The sequence below is a fragment of the Scyliorhinus canicula genome, chromosome 17, assembly GCF_902713615.1.
Source record: "Scyliorhinus canicula chromosome 17, sScyCan1.1, whole genome shotgun sequence".
NCBI lineage: Eukaryota > Metazoa > Chordata > Chondrichthyes > Carcharhiniformes > Scyliorhinidae > Scyliorhinus > Scyliorhinus canicula.
The window spans coordinates 31092555-31111981 of record NC_052162.1 but is presented as its reverse complement, the minus strand read 5'-3'; the positions used below and the strand labels follow the sequence as shown (position 1 = coordinate 31111981).

At 46.6% G+C, this 19427-nt stretch overlaps 1 protein-coding gene across 1 annotated transcript in view; it reads left to right on the top strand.

Annotated features, from left to right (window-relative positions):
- Window positions 1-8383, top strand: part of LOC119952359 (gap junction alpha-3 protein-like) — a 38187-nt gene extending 29804 nt beyond the window's left edge. Inside the window, exon 2 of the mRNA XM_038776051.1 lies at window positions 6792-8383. Coding sequence (XP_038631979.1) covers window positions 6808-7881 — 1074 coding nt within the window. The 5' untranslated portion in view covers window positions 6792-6807 and the 3' untranslated portion in view covers window positions 7882-8383. The remainder of the gene's footprint in view (window positions 1-6791) is intronic.
- The last annotated feature ends 11044 nt before the right edge of the window (window positions 8384-19427 follow it).

The following is a 19427-nucleotide window of genomic DNA, read 5'->3' as shown; positions in this document are numbered from 1 at the left end:
TCGATGTCCTGGGTCCTGCATTGCTAAGTAAGTAACGTAGACTTTCAGGAATAAACCACTTTTACAGGTTAAGTTAAGTTATTTTGTTATTGTATTTTTTCTTTTAAAAGCTGCAAACTCTTTCTTTACAGAAAGGTAAAAAGATCTTGCTTCTGGATCCTTCCTGTTGGTTGAAGGGACCTTCAGGCCCACCTTGACACTCAATCTTCTTTAAATTCTGGTCATTTTGGGATGTATTCACTGGTTAGCTCTGTTGCTGTGTCTTGTTGATCCATGTACTGAGCTATAAGAGCTAACTCTGCTATCTATCTCTAAGCTGACTCTGACTCCTGTTTAAATTCTAGTCTTCCTTAGATGTATAACTGTTTAAACTCGGCTGCTTGCCTTGTCTTTCCCATGACCGAGCTCTCTCTCTCTCTGAGTTCTCCTGCCCTTCTCTCTGTTGCTGTTTCTCTCTGTTCTGCAGTTGTTGCTGCTGCTCCCTGGGTTTATATTCTCTTTCTAACAATTATTAAGTTTTTAGAGCCTTATTGTAAATTAACTTATTTCCCTTTGATTGTTAAAAGTATCTTTGATGTAAACATTTGAATACAACTAATTATTCATTTTGGGCATAACGTCACCTCAGATCTGATTACATTGTCCTTTGTGATGTTCAAAGTTCCTTTGGTTTCAATAGGTGTTACCTCCACTTCTGTGCTTTCGAATCGCTTAATTTCCAATTGTCCCCAGCTCATAACTTTGCCTTTGATTTTGACTTTAAATTGTGTCTCCCGTAGACAGGTCGTCTCCAATTTTCTTTTAATTGGCTTGATGTTCGTAGAATTTTACACTTTAGAATTGACACCAAATTCGACTGAGCATCTTCCATCCTTTCCAGCTGTTTACTAAGAGTTTATTTCAATTAAGGTGTGAGACTTTGCTTTTAGCTGTATGCTAAAATTTAACTTGGTTATGACTTGAAAGACCTGCCTGTTTTAAACATTCGTCAATTGAAACTCTCATCCATGCCTTTCCAGATACTTCCTGAGATAGTTACATTCCATGAAGGTGTGAGCCATTGTTTTAGCTTACCACATAAAACCTGTGTGTTTGATAAGCCTGCTTGTGAGCAAGAATCTGCATTTTACAATCTGGCTCTTTGCAGCTGCTATTAACCTTTTGTGGGATCTTTCCCTGTATCCTCTCAGACCAGATATTGCCAGACTTCCATGTTTCAAATGGCACATTTTTCTGTATTTTCAAGAACAGCTTGTATGCTCAGGATTGGAAGGCGAGAAACATTTCTTGCTTGGGGAGTAAGGTGGATGCAGAACGTTGATAAATCTGTGGAAACCAGAAGCAGAATTCCTTCGACAAACCTCTTGATGGTTAACTGAGTAACACAGCACATTTCTCGTTTTGTCAGTTATCACAGGAGACTGAAACTCATTCTCTAGTAATAATCTGAGCTTGATTCCAAATTGTCAATAAGGTTTAAATTCACCTCTGTTGCATTAGCAAAAAGATGACTGCATGAGGTGGGCCTGCATATTTATCCTCCTCCCAATTTTCTCCCTTCTGGAGATCCAGGTTGTGTTCCAGGTGGTCATTATTCGTAAAGTTCTGGCAGGGAGTGGTGGCGTGCCATTTGCTGGTAGCAAGAGGAATGGGATCAGAGCAAGATTAATCCTATTCTTACTGGAGAACCACACAGCTGCTGAGCCATTGGGTAGCATTCAGGAGCAGAAAGCTCAATGCTTTTCCATTTTTCAGTCAGAGATATTGGGATCAATTGGAATCACCTTGCTGCCATTTGATTGCGATCCGCTAGCTCGCTATAGATAGGAATGACATTTCCTAGTCCCTATGCTCAGTTACACACTAGAGAATTTGACGAACCATCTAAAAAGCTGTGCATTCTTGTATTTAATTGTATTTGGAAAGGCAAAGTTATTACCGGTTTGCTACTTGCTTGGCTTTCCCTACCTTGAGTCTCCTTAGGACAGATGGGAAAATTGTCCTTGAATATTGACTAAGACTGCTCTGAAATCAATTGCCACGAGGTGTGCAAGAACAATGTAGTAGAATGACTCCCTGCAATTTACCTTCAATATATCTTCAAGACAGCATGGGCGGAATTCTCCGCACTCACGACGGGGCGGAGAATAGCGGGCGGCGTAAATTTTTACGGCCACGCTGGTCTGACGCCCTCCCGCTATTCTCCCCCCCCCACCCCCACGCCCGCCTCCCGACACAAATCGCTGCCCGCCGTTTTTTTACTGCAAGCAGCGATTCACCCCTGGCCGATGGGCCGATTTCCAAGGCCTTTACGACCGTTTTTATGAACGTAAATCACACCTGGTCTGACCGTTCGTAAAAACGGCTGTAAAGTCCCGATCTGGGGAACCATGGCACCGATTGGCACGGCCGAGCCAAGGGTGCCATGGGCTCGATCAGTGGGCACCAATCGCGGGCAGCGGGTACTTACCCCGCGCACTCTTTATCTTTCCGCCGCCCCGCTGTATCCATTCGCGGGGCGGCTGAGGGTCATACCGGCCCGCACATGCGCGGGTTTCACGCAAATGCATGATGTCGTCATCCGCGCATACACGGGTTGGAGTCGTCCAATCCGCGCATGCGCGGCTGACGTCATCTGACGCGTCAGCCGTCGCTAACTCTGGCTAGCGGGCTTAACGAAATTCGTTAAGCCCGCGATGCCGGAGTTCACGGCCGCGCGATGCTAGCCCCGACCGGGGAGCAGAATCGGTTCCCGGTCGGGGGGGCGGAAGCTGGCGTCAAACCCGCCCGTTTTTGACACCAGCCTCACGATTTCTCGCGGGTGCGGAGAATCACGCCCTTAATCTGGGATCAAAAGTTCAATGCGAAGAATACCGTTGTGAACATATGCCTGTCCTATAGCTCAGTGTGATATGATTCTAACAGGTTATTTCAGCATCTCTCTTGGAACAATACTGATCTCTGTTTATTGTGCAGGGAATGGAATATAAAAGTAGGGTAGCTTTGCTACAATTGTAGAAGGCATGGGTGAGACCACATCTGGTGCACTGTGTACAGTTACAGCATTACTTCTATTATGGGCCAGGGTTTAGAGAACACCAAAGAATATCATGGAGTTCACCTGACCGTAACTTTTAATAGATTTTGGTTATGAGGAGCACAAGGGCCCACTTTCCAGGTGTGATGCAACAGAGACCTTAAGTATTTTTAAACAAAACAATGTTTATTCTATGAATCCAATTAATATTTTATAAACACACAGTAAACATCTTATCAACTACCAATGCTGACACCCCCCTCCAAAAAAATTATACAGTACTCTAAATGTAACACTTAGTAACTTTCCTAACGGCATCCATAAGTCAAAGACCCTTTTTAACAAAGACAGTAGGTTTGCATTCCTTACAGAAACAGGTATTACTTTGAAATCATCAAGTGATCTGGGGAGATTCTTTAGCATTCAGAGAGAGCGAGAGAGAGAGAGAGCAAAATACACCTCCTTGGTTTGAATGCAGCTCTCCAACTGAAAACGAAACTAAAACTCAGAGCCAAAATCAGCTTCCAGCTCAAAACGAAAGTAAAAAGCAGAGCTAGAGCCCAGCTCCACTCACACACTGACATCGCTGCAGCCACTTGAGAAGACAAACATTTCTTAAAGTGACATTCCCATGACACTTCTGAAATGGCATAATAGCGTTAGAAGTAATTCAGACAAATGTTCACCCAACTGATTCCTGAAGATATTATCTTATGAGGGAAAGTTTGAAAGATTGGGCCTACGTCCATTGGAGTTTAGAAGAATTAGAGGTGATTTTATTTAAACATATACGTTCCTGAGGGGACTTGTGAGAGAGACTAGATCTAGATCTAGGTAGGGACACAGTTTAAAAACAAGATGGAGATGAGGAGAGTTTTTTCTTCAGAAGGTCATTGGTCTGGATTTACCTTTCCCAGAGAGCACTGGAGGTTGGGTCGGTGAATATTTTTAAGGTTGAATTAGATAGAGTCTTGATTGACAAGGGCGTCAAAATTATGGGGGTGCATGCGAAAGTGGAGCTGAGGCCACAATCAGATCAGCCATGATCTTATCAAATAGCAGAGCAGGCTTGAGGGTGGAATGGCCTACTCATGCTCATAATTTGTAAGTTCATATGTGCCCCAGCACTGAAGGTCAAGATTTCTGAGGGGCTCTTGCATTGAGTTGCGGGTTGGCAGCTTTCATGAGCATCTGCTTCTCATAGCGCTGCTTTTTCCTGTAATTATCAGTGAATTATAATCTCATCATAAAAGCAAAAATGGAGACCCCCTCATATCTAAGAATAATAATTCAGTTCCTTGTGTCAGCTTTAATATTCCAACCTAAAATATGAAGATAACCAAACATTGGCACGAAAGGTCATAAATGATTATTTTCAGCCTATTTACCTGATTGCTGTGTCTCTGCTCCTAAATATTTAAGATGGCTTTCCCTGATTATCGCTGGAATGAATTTTGCTGTCATCTGGTTTGGATAACGTCTGCTATCTCTCCACACCAGAGGCTGTATCTTGTTGCTGTCCTGTGTTTATCTCAACCAGTTTCTGTGACTGCAGCTCCATTGTTCACATGACCTTTTGTACTTTAACATTCGACATTCAGCAGTTTTATATACTTATGTTTAAAGCCTTTCAGTGAAGGGTACTTTCAATATAAATCAATTTGGAGGAAGCTGTGTTACTCTTTGCATTTATCCAAATTCAGTCCGCGGTAATGGGGCCTTCGATGTATGCAATCACAGACATATGTTCCGCTGAAATTTTCCTCTCTACCATTTAATAGGTCATTAATGTGTAGGTAATTATCTGCAGTCCACAAGGGACCGTGGCTTCTTTCTCTATTTGAGGGAGACAAGTGGGTATATAGCATGAGGGGCATCACTCTGCATCAAACATGGGGCAAGGCAGGGAGACAGCTGGTACAGGGACTGAACCAATGCTGTTGGTATCATTCTGTATCGTACTCTAGCCAACGAAGCTATGCCACCCCCAGCATCATGTAATGATATGGAAGAACAGTATAAATCACAATATTAAATTAGATCCAGGGTTCCAGTCCACCCTACTGGGGCTGGTTTAGCACAGGGCTAAATAGCCGACTTTTAAAGCAGACCAAGGCAGGCTAGCAGCACGGGTTCAATTCCCGTACCAGCCTCCCCGAACAGGCACCGGAATGTGGCGACTAGGGGCTTTTCACAGTAACTTCATTGAAGCCTATTTGTGACAATAAGCGATTTTCATTTTCATTTTCATTCTCAGCTCCACTTTGCGCAATGAGTTTGGGCATTACAGAGAATGTCCTGAAATAAGTGATATCCAAACTGGACCAGGATATTGCTTTGTTCCATCTTTTACTGTGTTTGTGATTGTTTTAAGTTTTTCTTATTTATTCATTATTTATAATGTTTTCAAATTGCTTGTTCTGTACACTGAATATATCCAACCGTCTTAGTTCAAATTGTAACCACTGAAATGAGGTAAGCTAATTCAGCGTAATTGTTTTTCATCTGGGCTGGATTCTCCGCAGCCCCGCGCCGAAATCGCATTTGGCACGGGGGTGGAGAAAACATTTTTACGCGGGGATCGTGGCCGGCACCAGTCCTGCGATTCTCCAGTCCCCGGAGAATCGCTCGCTTGCAGATTATGCTGCGCGGCTGGGGGGCCATTGACAAAGGCCTCGCCCGGAATTCTCCAGGCAAAACTGGTCGGGTTCCCGACGGCGTGGTCCTAACCACGTATTGCCTGTCGGGAATACCGGGTGGTGGCGGCAATTGGGTGGCTCGAATCCACGGGGGCATGCCATCTCGGGGGGGAGGGGGAGTGGGGGGGGGGCTACATTTTGGATGTCAATCCGTGGTCCAAGTCCGCCACGTCGCACGGCGGCTAACTTCCAACCGGATGTGCGGGGGCCCGTATCTGCAGCCAGAGCTGCGAGAAGCACTCTGTGTCCCTGCCAGCCCCCTGCAGGTAGGAGAATCACTCTTGACTTTTTGAAGGAAAGTCAAGAGTGAAAGGCCAGCGTTTTTACACTGGCGTGGGGACATAGTCCCAATTTTGGAGAATGCAGCCTGGCATCCATCCTGTCTTAGAGACATTAGTCCTTACCTTAGGATAGGGCTGTTCAAATTACAGCTTAGGTATCGTTTGTGACCTTATTGAGTGATGGAAATCTACTCAAAAATGTGAATGGCTCAATTTAATTTGTGCTTATAATTTGTTACTTAATGTTTGAACCGTTCCCACCATGTGCTGGAGAGAGCTTGGGAGGGGCCTGGCACCAGCTTTCCATGGCACACAGATGGAGTCATACTGGTGTTTTCCCTTGCTGTCTCTAGGCCTCTGATTGGACTGGCTGCATGGAAGGCTCGCCTGCCTTCCTCAATTGACTACCTCTTTCACCTGCCACCTCATGATTGCATCCTCCTTTCAATATTACCAGAGAAGTCCAACCTCCCAACTGAGCATTGTGGCCACCCAAATAAGGGCTTCCTTCCCCCTTTTGAGAAGATTCTTCCCACTGTTTTAAGTCAATAAACTTTCATTAGAACCATTTAGAATTGATAAATTTTGTATTTTGTGTGTTGTACAAGGGCTTTAATTCCCGCCCCTGTTTAAGATGGGCGCTATCAGAACAGGGATCAATAGAATGAGAAATAATGTAATCTAAGGAAACTGAGATTCACTACCAAACATATTGACTTTTCTTTTCCTTTCTCTCCACCCCACCACCCATCCCCTGTCATTTTCACTGTGAAGCTAAAAGCAGGAAAGAATGGGAGATTGGAGTCTCTTGGGGAACCTGCTGGAAAATGCCCAGGAACACTCCACCGTGGTAGGAAAGGTGTGGTTAACTTCTCTGTTCGTTTTCCGTATTCTGGTGCTGGGGACGGCCACCGAGAAGGTCTGGGGAGATGAGCAGACCTTCTTTTCCTGCGACACCAAACAGCCTGGCTGTCAGAACGTCTGCTACGACAGGATCTTCCCCATCTCCCACATCCGCTTCTGGGTGCTGCAGATCATCTTCGTGTCCACTCCCACGCTGGTCTACCTGGGCCACATCTTTCATCTGGTGCGGATGGAGGAGAAAGAGAAGGAGAAAGAGAGGTTGAACAGTCAACAACCTGGAAACAAGGAGGCGTTGGCACAAAATGCCAAGGGTGCCAAATCTCCCTTGCTGACTGAACAGGGAAAAATTAAAATACAAGGAGCTCTTCTTCGCACTTATTTATTTAACATCATTTTTAAAACCCTCTTTGAAGTTGGCTTCATAATGGCCCAGTACTATCTCTATGGCTTTGAGCTGAAACCTCTTTATAAGTGTAGCTACCGGCCATGCCCTAACACTGTTGACTGTTACATCTCCCGTCCGACTGAGAAGACAGTTTTCATTATATTCATGCTGGCTATGGCTTGTCTTTCACTACTTTTGAACCTAATTGAAATATTTCATCTGGGACTCAAGAAATGTAGAAAAAACAGGAAGGACAACCAAGTCTCAAAGGCTATCTGTATGCAGAATGGGGTGCTGCCGATTGAGAATATGGAGCCCTGTGCCCCTAGTTACCAGTACATTGCCAACCACAGCAGGGGGCCGCAACTGTACAAGGTGGAGGCTGGCATCAGTGGCTCCCCATTGACAGAAACAAACTCTGTGTGTCATCCTTACAACAGCACTATGGCAATGAAGCAAAACCAAGACAATTTTGCCATGATGGACGACAAGCAGGGGAATCAGGAGGAGACAAGCGTGTTGCCCAACAGTCACGTTTCTGTGAATGACAAGAGGAGGAATAGTGACATCAGCAAACAGAGCAACCGGACCAGATCAGATGATCTTGCAATCTAAGGTTCCTCCTGCTGAAGTGACAAGCTGTTTTCTAAAATCATTCCACTTGAACCTTGAAAAAAATTCCCCCTTGTTTCTAACCAGCAGGGAGAAAATTGTCAAAATGACAAATTGACCAACGTGACAATGATGATAAACAAAAATGTTCATATGTCAACACCAGAATAAGGTTTCAGTCATGTTTGATTTGTTTTATGTACTGTTAATATCATTTGCTTATGATATAAGAAACACAATTCATCTTTTAACAAAATTGCATTTTCAGAAATCCCTTGTTCCCATGTTTTATAAATGGGAAAATCAGATCTTCTCCCACTTTTCATTTACTAGAATTTAAAGTCCATATGAGTTCAAAGGACTAAGATCACGTTTTTATGGAAATTCTTATGAATCCTGAAAGTTTTAATGTCTTTGTCAGAAAAGGTTAGGAAAACCAAACTTATTTGTTTATTGGACAGGCAAACTGGAATTTGTGACAATGAAATCACATTTTTAAAAAATAAATAAATTGAGAGTACCCAATTCATTTTTTCCAATTAAGAGGCAATTTAGCGTGGGCGAGGGCAGCTTGGTGGCACAGTGGTTAGCATTACTGCCTACGGCGCTGACGACCCAGGTTCAAATCCCAGCCCTGGGTCACTGGGCATGTGGAGTTTGCGCATTCTCCCAGTGTCTGCGTGGGTTTCACCCCCACAGCCCAAAGATGTGCAGGGTAGGTAGATTGGCCATGCTAAATTGCCCCTTAATTGGAAAAAATAATTGGGTAATGTAAAAAAAAAATTTTAATTTAGCGTGGCCAATCCACCTACCCTGCTCATCTTTGGGTTGTGGGGCGAAACCCACACAAACATGGGGAAGAATATGCAAACTCCACATGGACAGTGACCCAGAGCCGGGGTCCAACCTGGGATGTCAATGCACAACAGTGCTAGCCACTGCACCACCATGCTGCCCTACGAAATCCCATTAATATACGGCCACAGTTTGGCACGGGGCGGGGTTCTCCAGTTCCCCCACTCACGTGTTTCCCGGCGGCATGTCATTCGCTAGCAGTGGGATTCTATCTTCCTGACACTTGTCAATGGGATTTCCCATTGTAACTACCCAACACCTCCGGGAACCCCACGGGCGAATTGCAACAACCGGAGAAATCCAGCCATGATTTGTATGATCATAACCCATATATTGATAGACCAGCAAAATGCTCATGCTAAATATTCAAATGAAGATTGATCCTCTTTGATGCATAAATCATGAATACGTTCAAGAGCAGCAAAGACCATTTGATCCAGTTACCATCCCTTTTGATAGTTAAAAAAAATATTTTTCTGAAGGCATCTATAAATATACATCAAACACAACCAAAACCAAAAAGAGAACAAACAGGAAATCACATAACAAATAAATAACTACTGCTCCACCGCCCACCCTCCCTCCTTTTTAAACCCCAGAGTCCTCCCCCCCCCCCCCCCCCCCCCCCCCCCCAACCTGGCTGACTTCTTAACTACCCCTCCTCAGTCCCTCTCAAGGGGAACTTGATTTTTTTCCAACATTAGGAATTCCACGAAGTCTCTCACCCACACCCCCGGTTTCGGCGGCCCCGAGTCCCTCTAATCCAACAAGATCCACCTCCGGGCTACCATGGAGGCAAAGGCCAAAACGTCGACCTCTCGCCCCCTGGACTCCTGGGTCTTCTGACACTCCAAAAATCGCCACTTCTGGACTCGGGACAACCTTCACCCTCAGCACCTCAGATATAACGTCAGCGAACCCCGCCAGAACCACTCCAGCTTCGGGTAGGCCCAAAACACGTGGGCATGGTTCACAGGCCCCCCCTCCCCCCCACCCTGCGCATTGCCTGCACATATCCTCCACCCCCTCAAAAAACCTGTTCATTCTGGCCATTATATGCCCCCTGTGGGCTACTTTGAATTGAATAAGGCTAAGCACACAAAGAGGATGCATTCAGTCTCCTCAAAGCCTCCTCCCACAGCCTAGCCTCCAAATCCCTTCCCAGCTCTTCCTCCCACTTCTGCATAACTTCTCCTATCTGGGCATCCTTCCAGTCCATTAATTCATTTTGATCTCCGACACCTAACCCTCACCAACCCCTATTTTCGACACGGCCTTGTCCTGCAACCCCGGGGGCGGCAGGTCGGGAAAGGACGGCACCTGTTTCCTCACATAGTCCCACACCTGCAAGTACTGGAACCCATTCCCGCTGGGCAGCTCATACTTCTCGACCAATCCCTCCAAGCTTGGAAAGCTGTTCCCCCCATGAATAGGGCGGGGATTGAACCCGCCGCCATCCCCAAAACCACGTGTCCAGCCCACGGAGCAAACCTGTGATTCCTGCAAATTGGAGACCAAACCACCAGCCTCAAGTGCTGCCGCCACTGTCCCCACACCCTCAGGGCCTCCACCACCACCGGACGTGTGGAGTACCTGGCAGGCGAGAACGGCAAAGCGCCGTCAACAGTGCCCCTAAGCTAATGTCCTAACAAGAAGCTGCCTCCATCCGCTCCCACACCGACCCCTCCCCCGCTACCCACTTCCTGAGAATGGCTATATTTGCTGCCCAGTAGTAGTTCATCAAATTTGGCCAGGCTAGCCCCCCCCCCCCCCCCCCCCCCCCACCCCCCATATCCCTGCTCCAGCAGCAGCTTCATTAATAATAATCTTTCATTGTCACAAGGAGGCTTACATTAACACTGCAACGAAGTTACCGTGAAAAGTCCCTCGTCGCCATATTCGGGCACCTGTTCGGGTACACAGAGCGAGAATTCAGAATGTCCGCCACAAGTCCAATGGGCACCCAAAGCCTTTCCACCAGGTCCTCCTCCACGTTGGTGAACACCAACCCATCCAGAAAACGCCTCCTTTCCCCCCCCCCCCCCCCCCTTCCCCGGCCGATTCATATAACCTCTTATAAAAGTCCTCAAAAACCCAATTCACCCCATCGGTATGAGACCACTCTTCCCCTCCTATCCTTGTTCCTGTACTGTTCTTTGTTCTTTGTTCACTTTTCTGATCTCCCTCGCCACCTCCTGCTTCCTCAGTTGATGAGCAAACATCCTGCTCGTCTTCTCCCCATGTTCATAGACTGCCCCCCTCACCCTCTGCAATGGCCCCACTGCCTTATCCGTAGACACCAGGCCGAACCCCACCTGGGATTTCTGCCGCTCCTTCGACAAGCCAGCCTCCCCGGGGCCACAAATATCTCCTATCAACCTGCAGGTTCTCATCCACCAACCTAGCCATCTCTGCCTGCTCCATCTTAGCCCTGCCCAGATCGATAGAAACTCCCCCCTGACCATTGCCTTAGCACCTCCCATAGTGTCGTGGCCGAAATCTCACCCGTATCGTTCAGCTACACATACCCCTGTATAGTGGCCCTCATCCGCTCACACACCACCTCATCCGCTAACAACCCCACGTCTAACCTCTACCATCTTTCCCTGTGTCGCATGAAGCATTTCTTGCTCTTGCAGCTCCTTTCTTCTCAGCCCATTTTTGGTCCACGAATACATTCACGATGGAGTATAGTCTTCCTCCACCACCCCTGCACCTGCACCCTTTTCCTTCAAAGCATCCGCCAGGCAACTGGGCAAAATACTCCAAAAAACCGCCTTGAGTGGGAGCTGCCAAATGTACAACCACTTACTCCCTGCGCGACACTGGAAGTCCCCCCTTTTGATAGGTTTTATTTCATCAATTTAGAGCACCCAATTCATTTTTTCCAATTAAGGGGCAATTTAGCATGGTCAATCCACCTACCCTGCACATCTTTGGGTTGCGGGGGCGAAACCCAGGTAAACACGGGGGAGAATGTGCAAACTCCACACGGACAGTGACCCAGAGCTGGGATCGAACCTGGGAACATGGAGCCGTGAGACAGCAGTGCTAACCACTGCGCCGCCACCCCTCCCCTCCCCCGTTTTGATAGTTAATGTCCGTCACATATTTGGATTGCTTCCCTCTTCAAATTCTAAACTAATTGGGCCAGATCTTGTGGTCAGCACAAGCCACTTAGATTTGCCCATTGAAGTTCTGTGGGATTTTACACTGATACTTGCGATGTTCACAAAGCTATTTTGACGTAGCGCCCTCTCCACTGGATAAGGATTTGCACAAACAAGAGAAACAACCATGCATCTCCTTAACCAATTAGAGACTAAACTGGGAAGTGTCAGCTTTAGAAAGCAAAATAAAGAGCAGGAAAGGAAGGTAGGATAAATAGAGAGAGAGAGAAATAATAGACTACCGTAATTTCCAGACTATAAAGCGCACCTGATTATAAGCCGCACCCACTGATTTTGAAAAATGTTTTTTATTTTGAACATAAATAAGCCGCACACGTATATAAGCCGCAGGTGCTTACCGGTACATTGAAACAAATGAGCTTTACACAGGCTTTAATGAAATACGGCTTGTAACAAAAATAAAAAATTAGCGGTAAAGAATAGCCTACCAAGAAAGTCATTGGTCACTGTGGAGCGAAATCAATCCGATTAAGCTCTTAAGATTAACATAGAATCATCAGTTTGAAACATTAAAAATAAATAAATCATGTGTAAAAAGAAGTCTTTTATTACTGATCGTAATCAAGATATCACCAACCCAGGTGATCACAGTCACTATCCTCCTCTAGTGCAGCAGCTCTATTTCCTTTTCCAACAGCCAGATCGATCGCCTTCAACTTGAAAGCTGCATCATATGCATTTTTCCGTGTCTTTGCCATGATGAGGGTGACAAAATGACTACCGTAATCAGAATGATGGGATGTTTGAGCGCGCTCGATTTAATCTAAACAGTAAACTAAAAAGTTACATTGTTTTACCTTAACCCGTTACGCAATTTAATTGGTTTAGTGAAAGCGGGAAAAATCCATAAATAAGCCGCGTCGTTGTATAAGCCGCGAGGTTCAAAACGTGGGAAAGAAGTAGCGGCTTATAGTCCGGAAATTACGGTACATGATATTCTTAAAAATACATTGTCTTACATTTTAAATCTCCAACAATAATTAAATTTGAAGGAATGGGTCACCACATTTATAAAAGTTAATTCTCAAGGCCAGGAATGCTATTTGGCAATAACTAAGACCATTAAACATTTAATTATACTGGAATGAATAAGTCCTGAATTTTTCTGGTGATCTCAATGGGTAGCCACCATGAAAGTACTGTAATTTCACACCTATTGATAACTTTCAATGCCGAGTCTCTCGGCAAGATACTGCTTTATTAAAGCTTCTGGGAAACTGTCAGCTTGGAAACTGATTTAATTTATGCATTAACAAAGTTTCTAAGTAAACAGGAAACCATCTTTAGATTAATTGCATGTCCCAGGGGGCTTTGAAGTGTGGAGAACTGAAATGAAAATGGCATATTTGAATTCCCTCACACTCACAGGTTTGATCACGAGGAAGTTTGCAGCAGGAGACTCGCAAATCACTGGACAACAATCCGGAGTTGGAAATCGTGTTGCCTCTTAGTCCAGGACACTGTTGTCAATTGCTGTGCACTGGATCAGTGGGGGAGTTAGCTGAGGATGGATCACGTAACAGTCTTGCTATGTGTGGCTCAGGACGACTGGGAAAGAGCTTAGCTTCAAAAGTAATAAAATATGTCCCATACAAAGACTAAGGGCCGGGATTCTCCGAGCCACCGTGCCAAAATCGCGCTCGGAGCAGGGGCGGAGAATGGGTCGTTAGACCCGCGATCGGGTCCGACGCCAGGACGCAAACCTCCAGGGACCGGAGAATTGGCACCAGTTGCATGCGCACAGTCGATGCGGCGCCGTTCGGGCGCCATTAAATGCGGCCCCCTGCGGTGATTCTCCGTGGTTGACTGGCCGAGTTCCCGCTGGCGTGGTTCACATATGGTTCTACCCAGTGGGAGCTCGGCATCGCGGCTGCGGTGGCTGTCCTGGTGGGGAGTAGGGGGAGCAGTGTCCGGGGGGAGGGGGGACCTCCACGACGGGCAGGCCTGCGATCGAGGACCACCGATCGGCAGGCGCGTGCGATCTGGGCGGGGCCTACATGCTTCCGCACCAGCCCGCTGTGTGGGTCCACCATGTCGCGCGGGGTCGGCATGGAAGCGGCTGCCACGCGCATGCACGGGCCTGTGGCCGGAAGTGCAGGGCTGCGTATCGGGGTCTGAAAATGAAATGAAAAATGAAAATCGCTTATTGTCACAAGTAGGCTTCAAATGAAGTTACAGTGAAAAGTCCCTAGTTGCTACATTCCGGCGCCTGTTCGGGGAGGCTGTTACGAGAATTGAACCGTGCTGCTGGCCTGCCTTGGTCTGCTTTCAAAGCCAGCGATTTAGCCCTGTGCTAAACAGCCCCTAGAGCTGCGTGGAGCATTCTGGCGTCATGCTGGCTCCCTGTGAGCCACGGAATCACTGGGCTAAGAGGCCCGTTGACGCCGGTGTGAAACATTCCGGTGTTTATGCCGGCGTCAACACTTGGCTGCTGTTTTGAAGAATCCCGGCCCAAGCAGTTTCGAAACTGCAACACTGATTAGAAAAATAACTTTTATTGTACAAATTTCAGAAGAATAATCACAGTCACTGAGCTGACCTTCAGGATGGATGGATGTTGGATGGATTCGTTTTTTGTCACTTGTACCGACGTACAGTGAGAAGTATTTTTCTGCGAACTGCTCAATAAGTACATGAAAAGGAAAGGTGATAAAAGAAAATACATAATAGGGCAACACAAGGTACACAATGTAACTAGATAAGCACTGGCATCGGATGAAGCATATAGGGGTGTAGCGTTAATGAGGTCAGTCCATAAGAGAGTCATTTAGGAGTCTGGTAACAGCGGGGAAGAAGCTGTTTTTGAATCTGTTTGTGCGTGTTCTCAGGCGTCTGTATCTCCTGCCCGACGGAAGAAGTTGGAACAGTGAGTAAGCTAGGTGGGAAGGATCTTTGATTGTGCTGCCCACTGTCCCTTAGAAACTTAGAAACTTTGGTTTTTTTAAACAAACAATTTTATTGAGGTAGTTTTTGGCATTGTAAACAGTTACAGACATCAACAGAAAGAAAGCAAAAAAGGCAAAAATGTGCAAACATCCACGTACATTCAATACTTCAGTCGTAACCTACTGCAAGAAACTTTGTTAATGCATAAATAGTAATAGACATGTGGAGGAAGAAATTGCAAAACAGATTATGGATAGGTGTGGAGGTCTCAGGGTAGTTGTCATGGGTGACTTTAACTTTCCAAATATTGATTGGAATTTCTATAGGTCGAACAGTTCGGATGGGGCAGTTTTTGTACAGTGTGTGCAGGAGGGTTTCCTGACACAATATGTGGATAGGCCGACAAAAGGGGAGGGGGGCCACATTGGATTTGGTACCGGGTAATGAACCGGGCCAAGCGTTAGATTTGTTTGTGGGAGAGCACTTTGCGGCTAGTGACCACAATTCGGTGTCTTTCACTATTGTAATGGAGAGGGGTAGGGCCATACGGCAGGGCAAGGTTTATAATTGGGGGAGGGGTAATTATGATGTGATTAGGCAAGAATTAGGGAGCATAAGATGGGAACAGAAACTGTCAGAGAAAGGCACAAATGAAAAGTAGAGCTTGTTCAAGGAACAAATACTGCATGTCCTTGATAGGTATGTCCCTGTAAGGCAGGGAGGAAATGGCTGTGTGAGGGAACCATGGTTCACAAAAGAGGTTGAATGTCTTGTCAAGAGTTAAAAGGAAGCGTATCAAAAGATGAGAAAACAAGGTTCAGTTGGGTCGCTTGAGGGTTACAAGGTAGCAAGGAATGAGCTAAAAAAAAGGGCTTAGGAGAGCTAGGAGGGGGCATGAGAAGTCCTTGGCGGTCAGATCAAGGAAAATCCCAAGGCTTTTTACTCTTATGTGAGAAATAAAAGAATGACCAGGGTGAGGGTGAGGCCGGTCAAGGACAGTAGTGGGAACTTGTGCATGGAGTCAGAAGAAATAGGAGACGTGTTGAATGAATACTTTTCTTCAGTGTTCACCAAGGAGAGGGGCCATGTTTTTGAGGATGACAGTGTAATACAGGCGGGTAGGCTGGAGGAGGTAGATGTTCTGAGGAAGGATGTATTAGCAATTTTGAAAAACCTTAGGGTCGACAAGTCTCCTGGGCCAGATGGGATATATCCAAGAATTCTTTGGGAGGCAAGGGATAAGATTGCAGAGCCCTTGGCTTTGATCTTTGGGTCCTCACTGTCCATGGGGATAGTGCCAGAGGACTGGAGAGTGGTGAATGTTGTTCCTCTGTTCATGAAAGGGAATAGGAATGACCCTGGTAATTATAGGCCGGTTAGTCTTACTACAGTGGTCGGTAAGTTAATGGAAAAGGTCCTGAAGGATAGGATTCATGACCATTTGGAAAGATGCAGCTTAATCTGGGATAGTCAACACAGATTCTTGAAGGGTAAGTCTTGCCTCACAAATTTGATTGAATTCTTTGAGGAGGTAACTAAGTGTGTAGATGAAGGTAGAGCAGTTGATGTCGTATACATGGATTTTAGTAAGCATTTGATAAGGTTCCCCATGGTCTGCTCATGAAGAAAGTAAGGAGGTGTGGGATAGAGGGAAATTTGGCCAATTGGATAAGTAACTGGCTATCACATAGAAGACAGAGGGTGGTGGTGGATGGAAAATTTTCAGACTGGAGACGAGTTACCAGCGGTGTACCACATGGATCAGTGCTGGGCCCTCTGCTATTTGTGATTTTTATCAATGACTTGGAGGAGGGGGCTGAAGGGTGTGTCAGTAAATTAGCTGATGACACCAAGATTGGTGGAGTAGTGGATGAGGTGGAGGGTTGTTATAGGCTGCAAAGAGACATTGATAGGATGCAGAGCTGGGCTGAAAAATGGCAGATGGAGTTTAACCCTGATAAGTGCGAGGTGAATCACTTTGGTAGAAAAAAATTGAATGCGGATTACAGGGTCAACGGCAGGGCTCTAAGGAATGTGGAGGAACAGAGAGATCTTGGGGTTCATATCCACAGATCACTGAAGGTTGCCACTCAAGTGGATAGAGCCGTGAAGAAGGTCTATAGTATGTTAGCATTTATTAACAGAGGGCTTAAGTTTAAGATCTGTGGGGTTATGCTGCAACTGTACATGACCCTGGTGAGACCACATTTGGAGTATTGTGTGCAGTTCTGGTCACCTCACTATAGGAATGATGTGGAAGCATTGGAAAGGGTGCAAAGGAGATTTACCAGGATGCTGCCTGGTTTGCAGGATAGGTCTTATGAGGAAAGGTTGAGGGAGCTAGGGCTTTTCTCTTTGGAGCGGAGGAGGATGAGAGGCGACTTAATAGAGGTTTATAAGATGATGAGGGGGATAGATAGAGTGGACGTTCAGAGACTATTTCCTCGGGTGGATGTAGCTGTAGGGGGCATAACTATAAGGTTCAGGGTGGGAGATATAGGAGGGATGTCCGAGGTAGGTTTTTTACTCAGAGAGTGGTTAGGGTGTGGAATGGGCTGCCTGCTGTGATAGTGGAGTCGGACACTTTAGGAACTTTCAAGCCGTTATTGGAAAGGCACATGGAGCACACCAGAATGACAGGGAGTGGGATAGCTTGATCTTGGTTTCGGGCAATTCATGGCACAACATTGAGGGCCGAAGGGCCTGTTCTGTGCTGTACTGTTCTATGTTCTATGTCCCCAGGCACCGGGAGGTGTAGATGGAGTCAATGAATGGGAAGCAGGTTCGTGTGATGGACAGGGTTGACATTTTCAGACTCTCTGAAATTTTTTGTGGTCCTGGGCTGAGCAGTTGCCGTACCAGGCTGTGATGCAGCCAAATAAGATGCTTTCTATGGTGCATATGTAAAAGTTGGTCAAAGTTAATGTGGACATGCCGAATTTCCTTAGTTTCTTGAGGAAGTGTAGGCGCTGTTGTGCTTTCTTGGTGGTAGCGTGGACATGGGTGGACCAGGACAGATATTTGGAAATGTGGACCCTGAGGAATTTGAAACTGCTAACCATCTCCACCTCAGCCCCATTGATGCTGACAGGGGTGTGTACAGTACTTTGCTTCCTGAAGTCAATGACCAGCTCTTTAGTTTTGCTGGCATTGAGGAAGAGGTTGTTATCGCTGCACCACTCCACTAGCTTCTCTATCTCCCTCCTGTATTCTGACTCGTCGTTATTCGAGATCCGAACCACTATGGTCGTATCATCAGCAAACTTGTAGATGGAGTTGGAACCAAATTTTCCCACCCAGGCATGTGTGTATAGGGAGTAGAGTAGGGGGCTAAGTACACAGCCTTGCGGGGCCCCGGTATTAAGGACTATTGTGGAGGAGGTGTTGGTGTTCATTCTTACTGACTGTGGTCTGTTGGTCAGAAAGTCAAGGATCCAGTTGCGGAGTGGAGAGCCAAGTCCTAGGTTTTGTAGCTTTGATATGAGCTTGGCTGGGATTGTGGTGTTGAAGGCGGAGCTGTAGTCAATAAATAGGAGTCTGATGTAGGAGTCCTTGTTTTCGAGATGCTCTAGGGATGAGTGTCGGGCCAGGGAGATGGCATCTGCGATGGACCGGTTTTGGCGGTATGCGAATTGCAGTGGATCAAGGCGTTCTTGGAGTATGGAGGTGATGCGCTTCATGACCAACCTCTCGAAACACTTTATTACGACTGGTCAGGGCCACTGCACGGTAGTCATTTGAGGCATCTGCATGATGGTGGTCTTCTTGAAGCAGGTGGGGACCTCGGAGCGGAATAGGGATAGATTTAAAATGTCCGCGAACACCTCTGCTAGCTGGTTCGCACAGGCTCTGAGTGCACGCCCAGGGATCCCATCCAGCCCGTCGCCTTCGGAGGGTTCACTTTCAGGAAGGCCGATCTGACTTCGGAAGCTGTGATGGTGGGTATGGGTGAGTTATGGGCTGCTGGGGCACTCAACAGCGGATTGTTGGTTTCTTCTTGAACCAAGCATAGAATGCATTGAGTTCATCGGGGAGGGGTGCGCTGCTGCCGGAGATACTGCTCAGCTTCGCTTTGTAGCCCATGATGTTGTTTAGTCCTTCCCACAACTGCCGAGAGTCTGTCTGTGACTCTAGCTTGGTTTGATATTCTTTCTTGGCATCTCGGATGGCTTTGCGGAGGTCGTACCTGGATTTCTTGCATAGGTCAGGGACATCTGACTTGAACGCCTCAGACCTGTCCTTCAGTAGGGAGTCAATCTCCCAACTGAAAATTAGGAACATGCAGCTTTGAGGGGCGGCACGGTGGCACAGTGGTTAGTGCTGCTGCCTCACGGCGCCAGGGACCCGGGTTCAATTCTGGCCTCGGGTGACTGTGGAGTTTGTGTGAGTTTCCTCCGGATGCTCCGGTTTCCTCCCACAGTCCAAAGATGTGCAGGTTAGGTGGATTGGCCATGCTAAATTGCCCTTTAGTGGGCAGCACGGTGGCGTAGTGGGTTAGCCCTGCTGCTGCACGGCGCCGAGATCCCAGGTTCGATCCTGGCTCTGGGTCACTGTCCATGTGGAGTTTGCACATTCTCCCTATGTTTGCATGGATTTCGCCGCCACAACCTAAAAGAT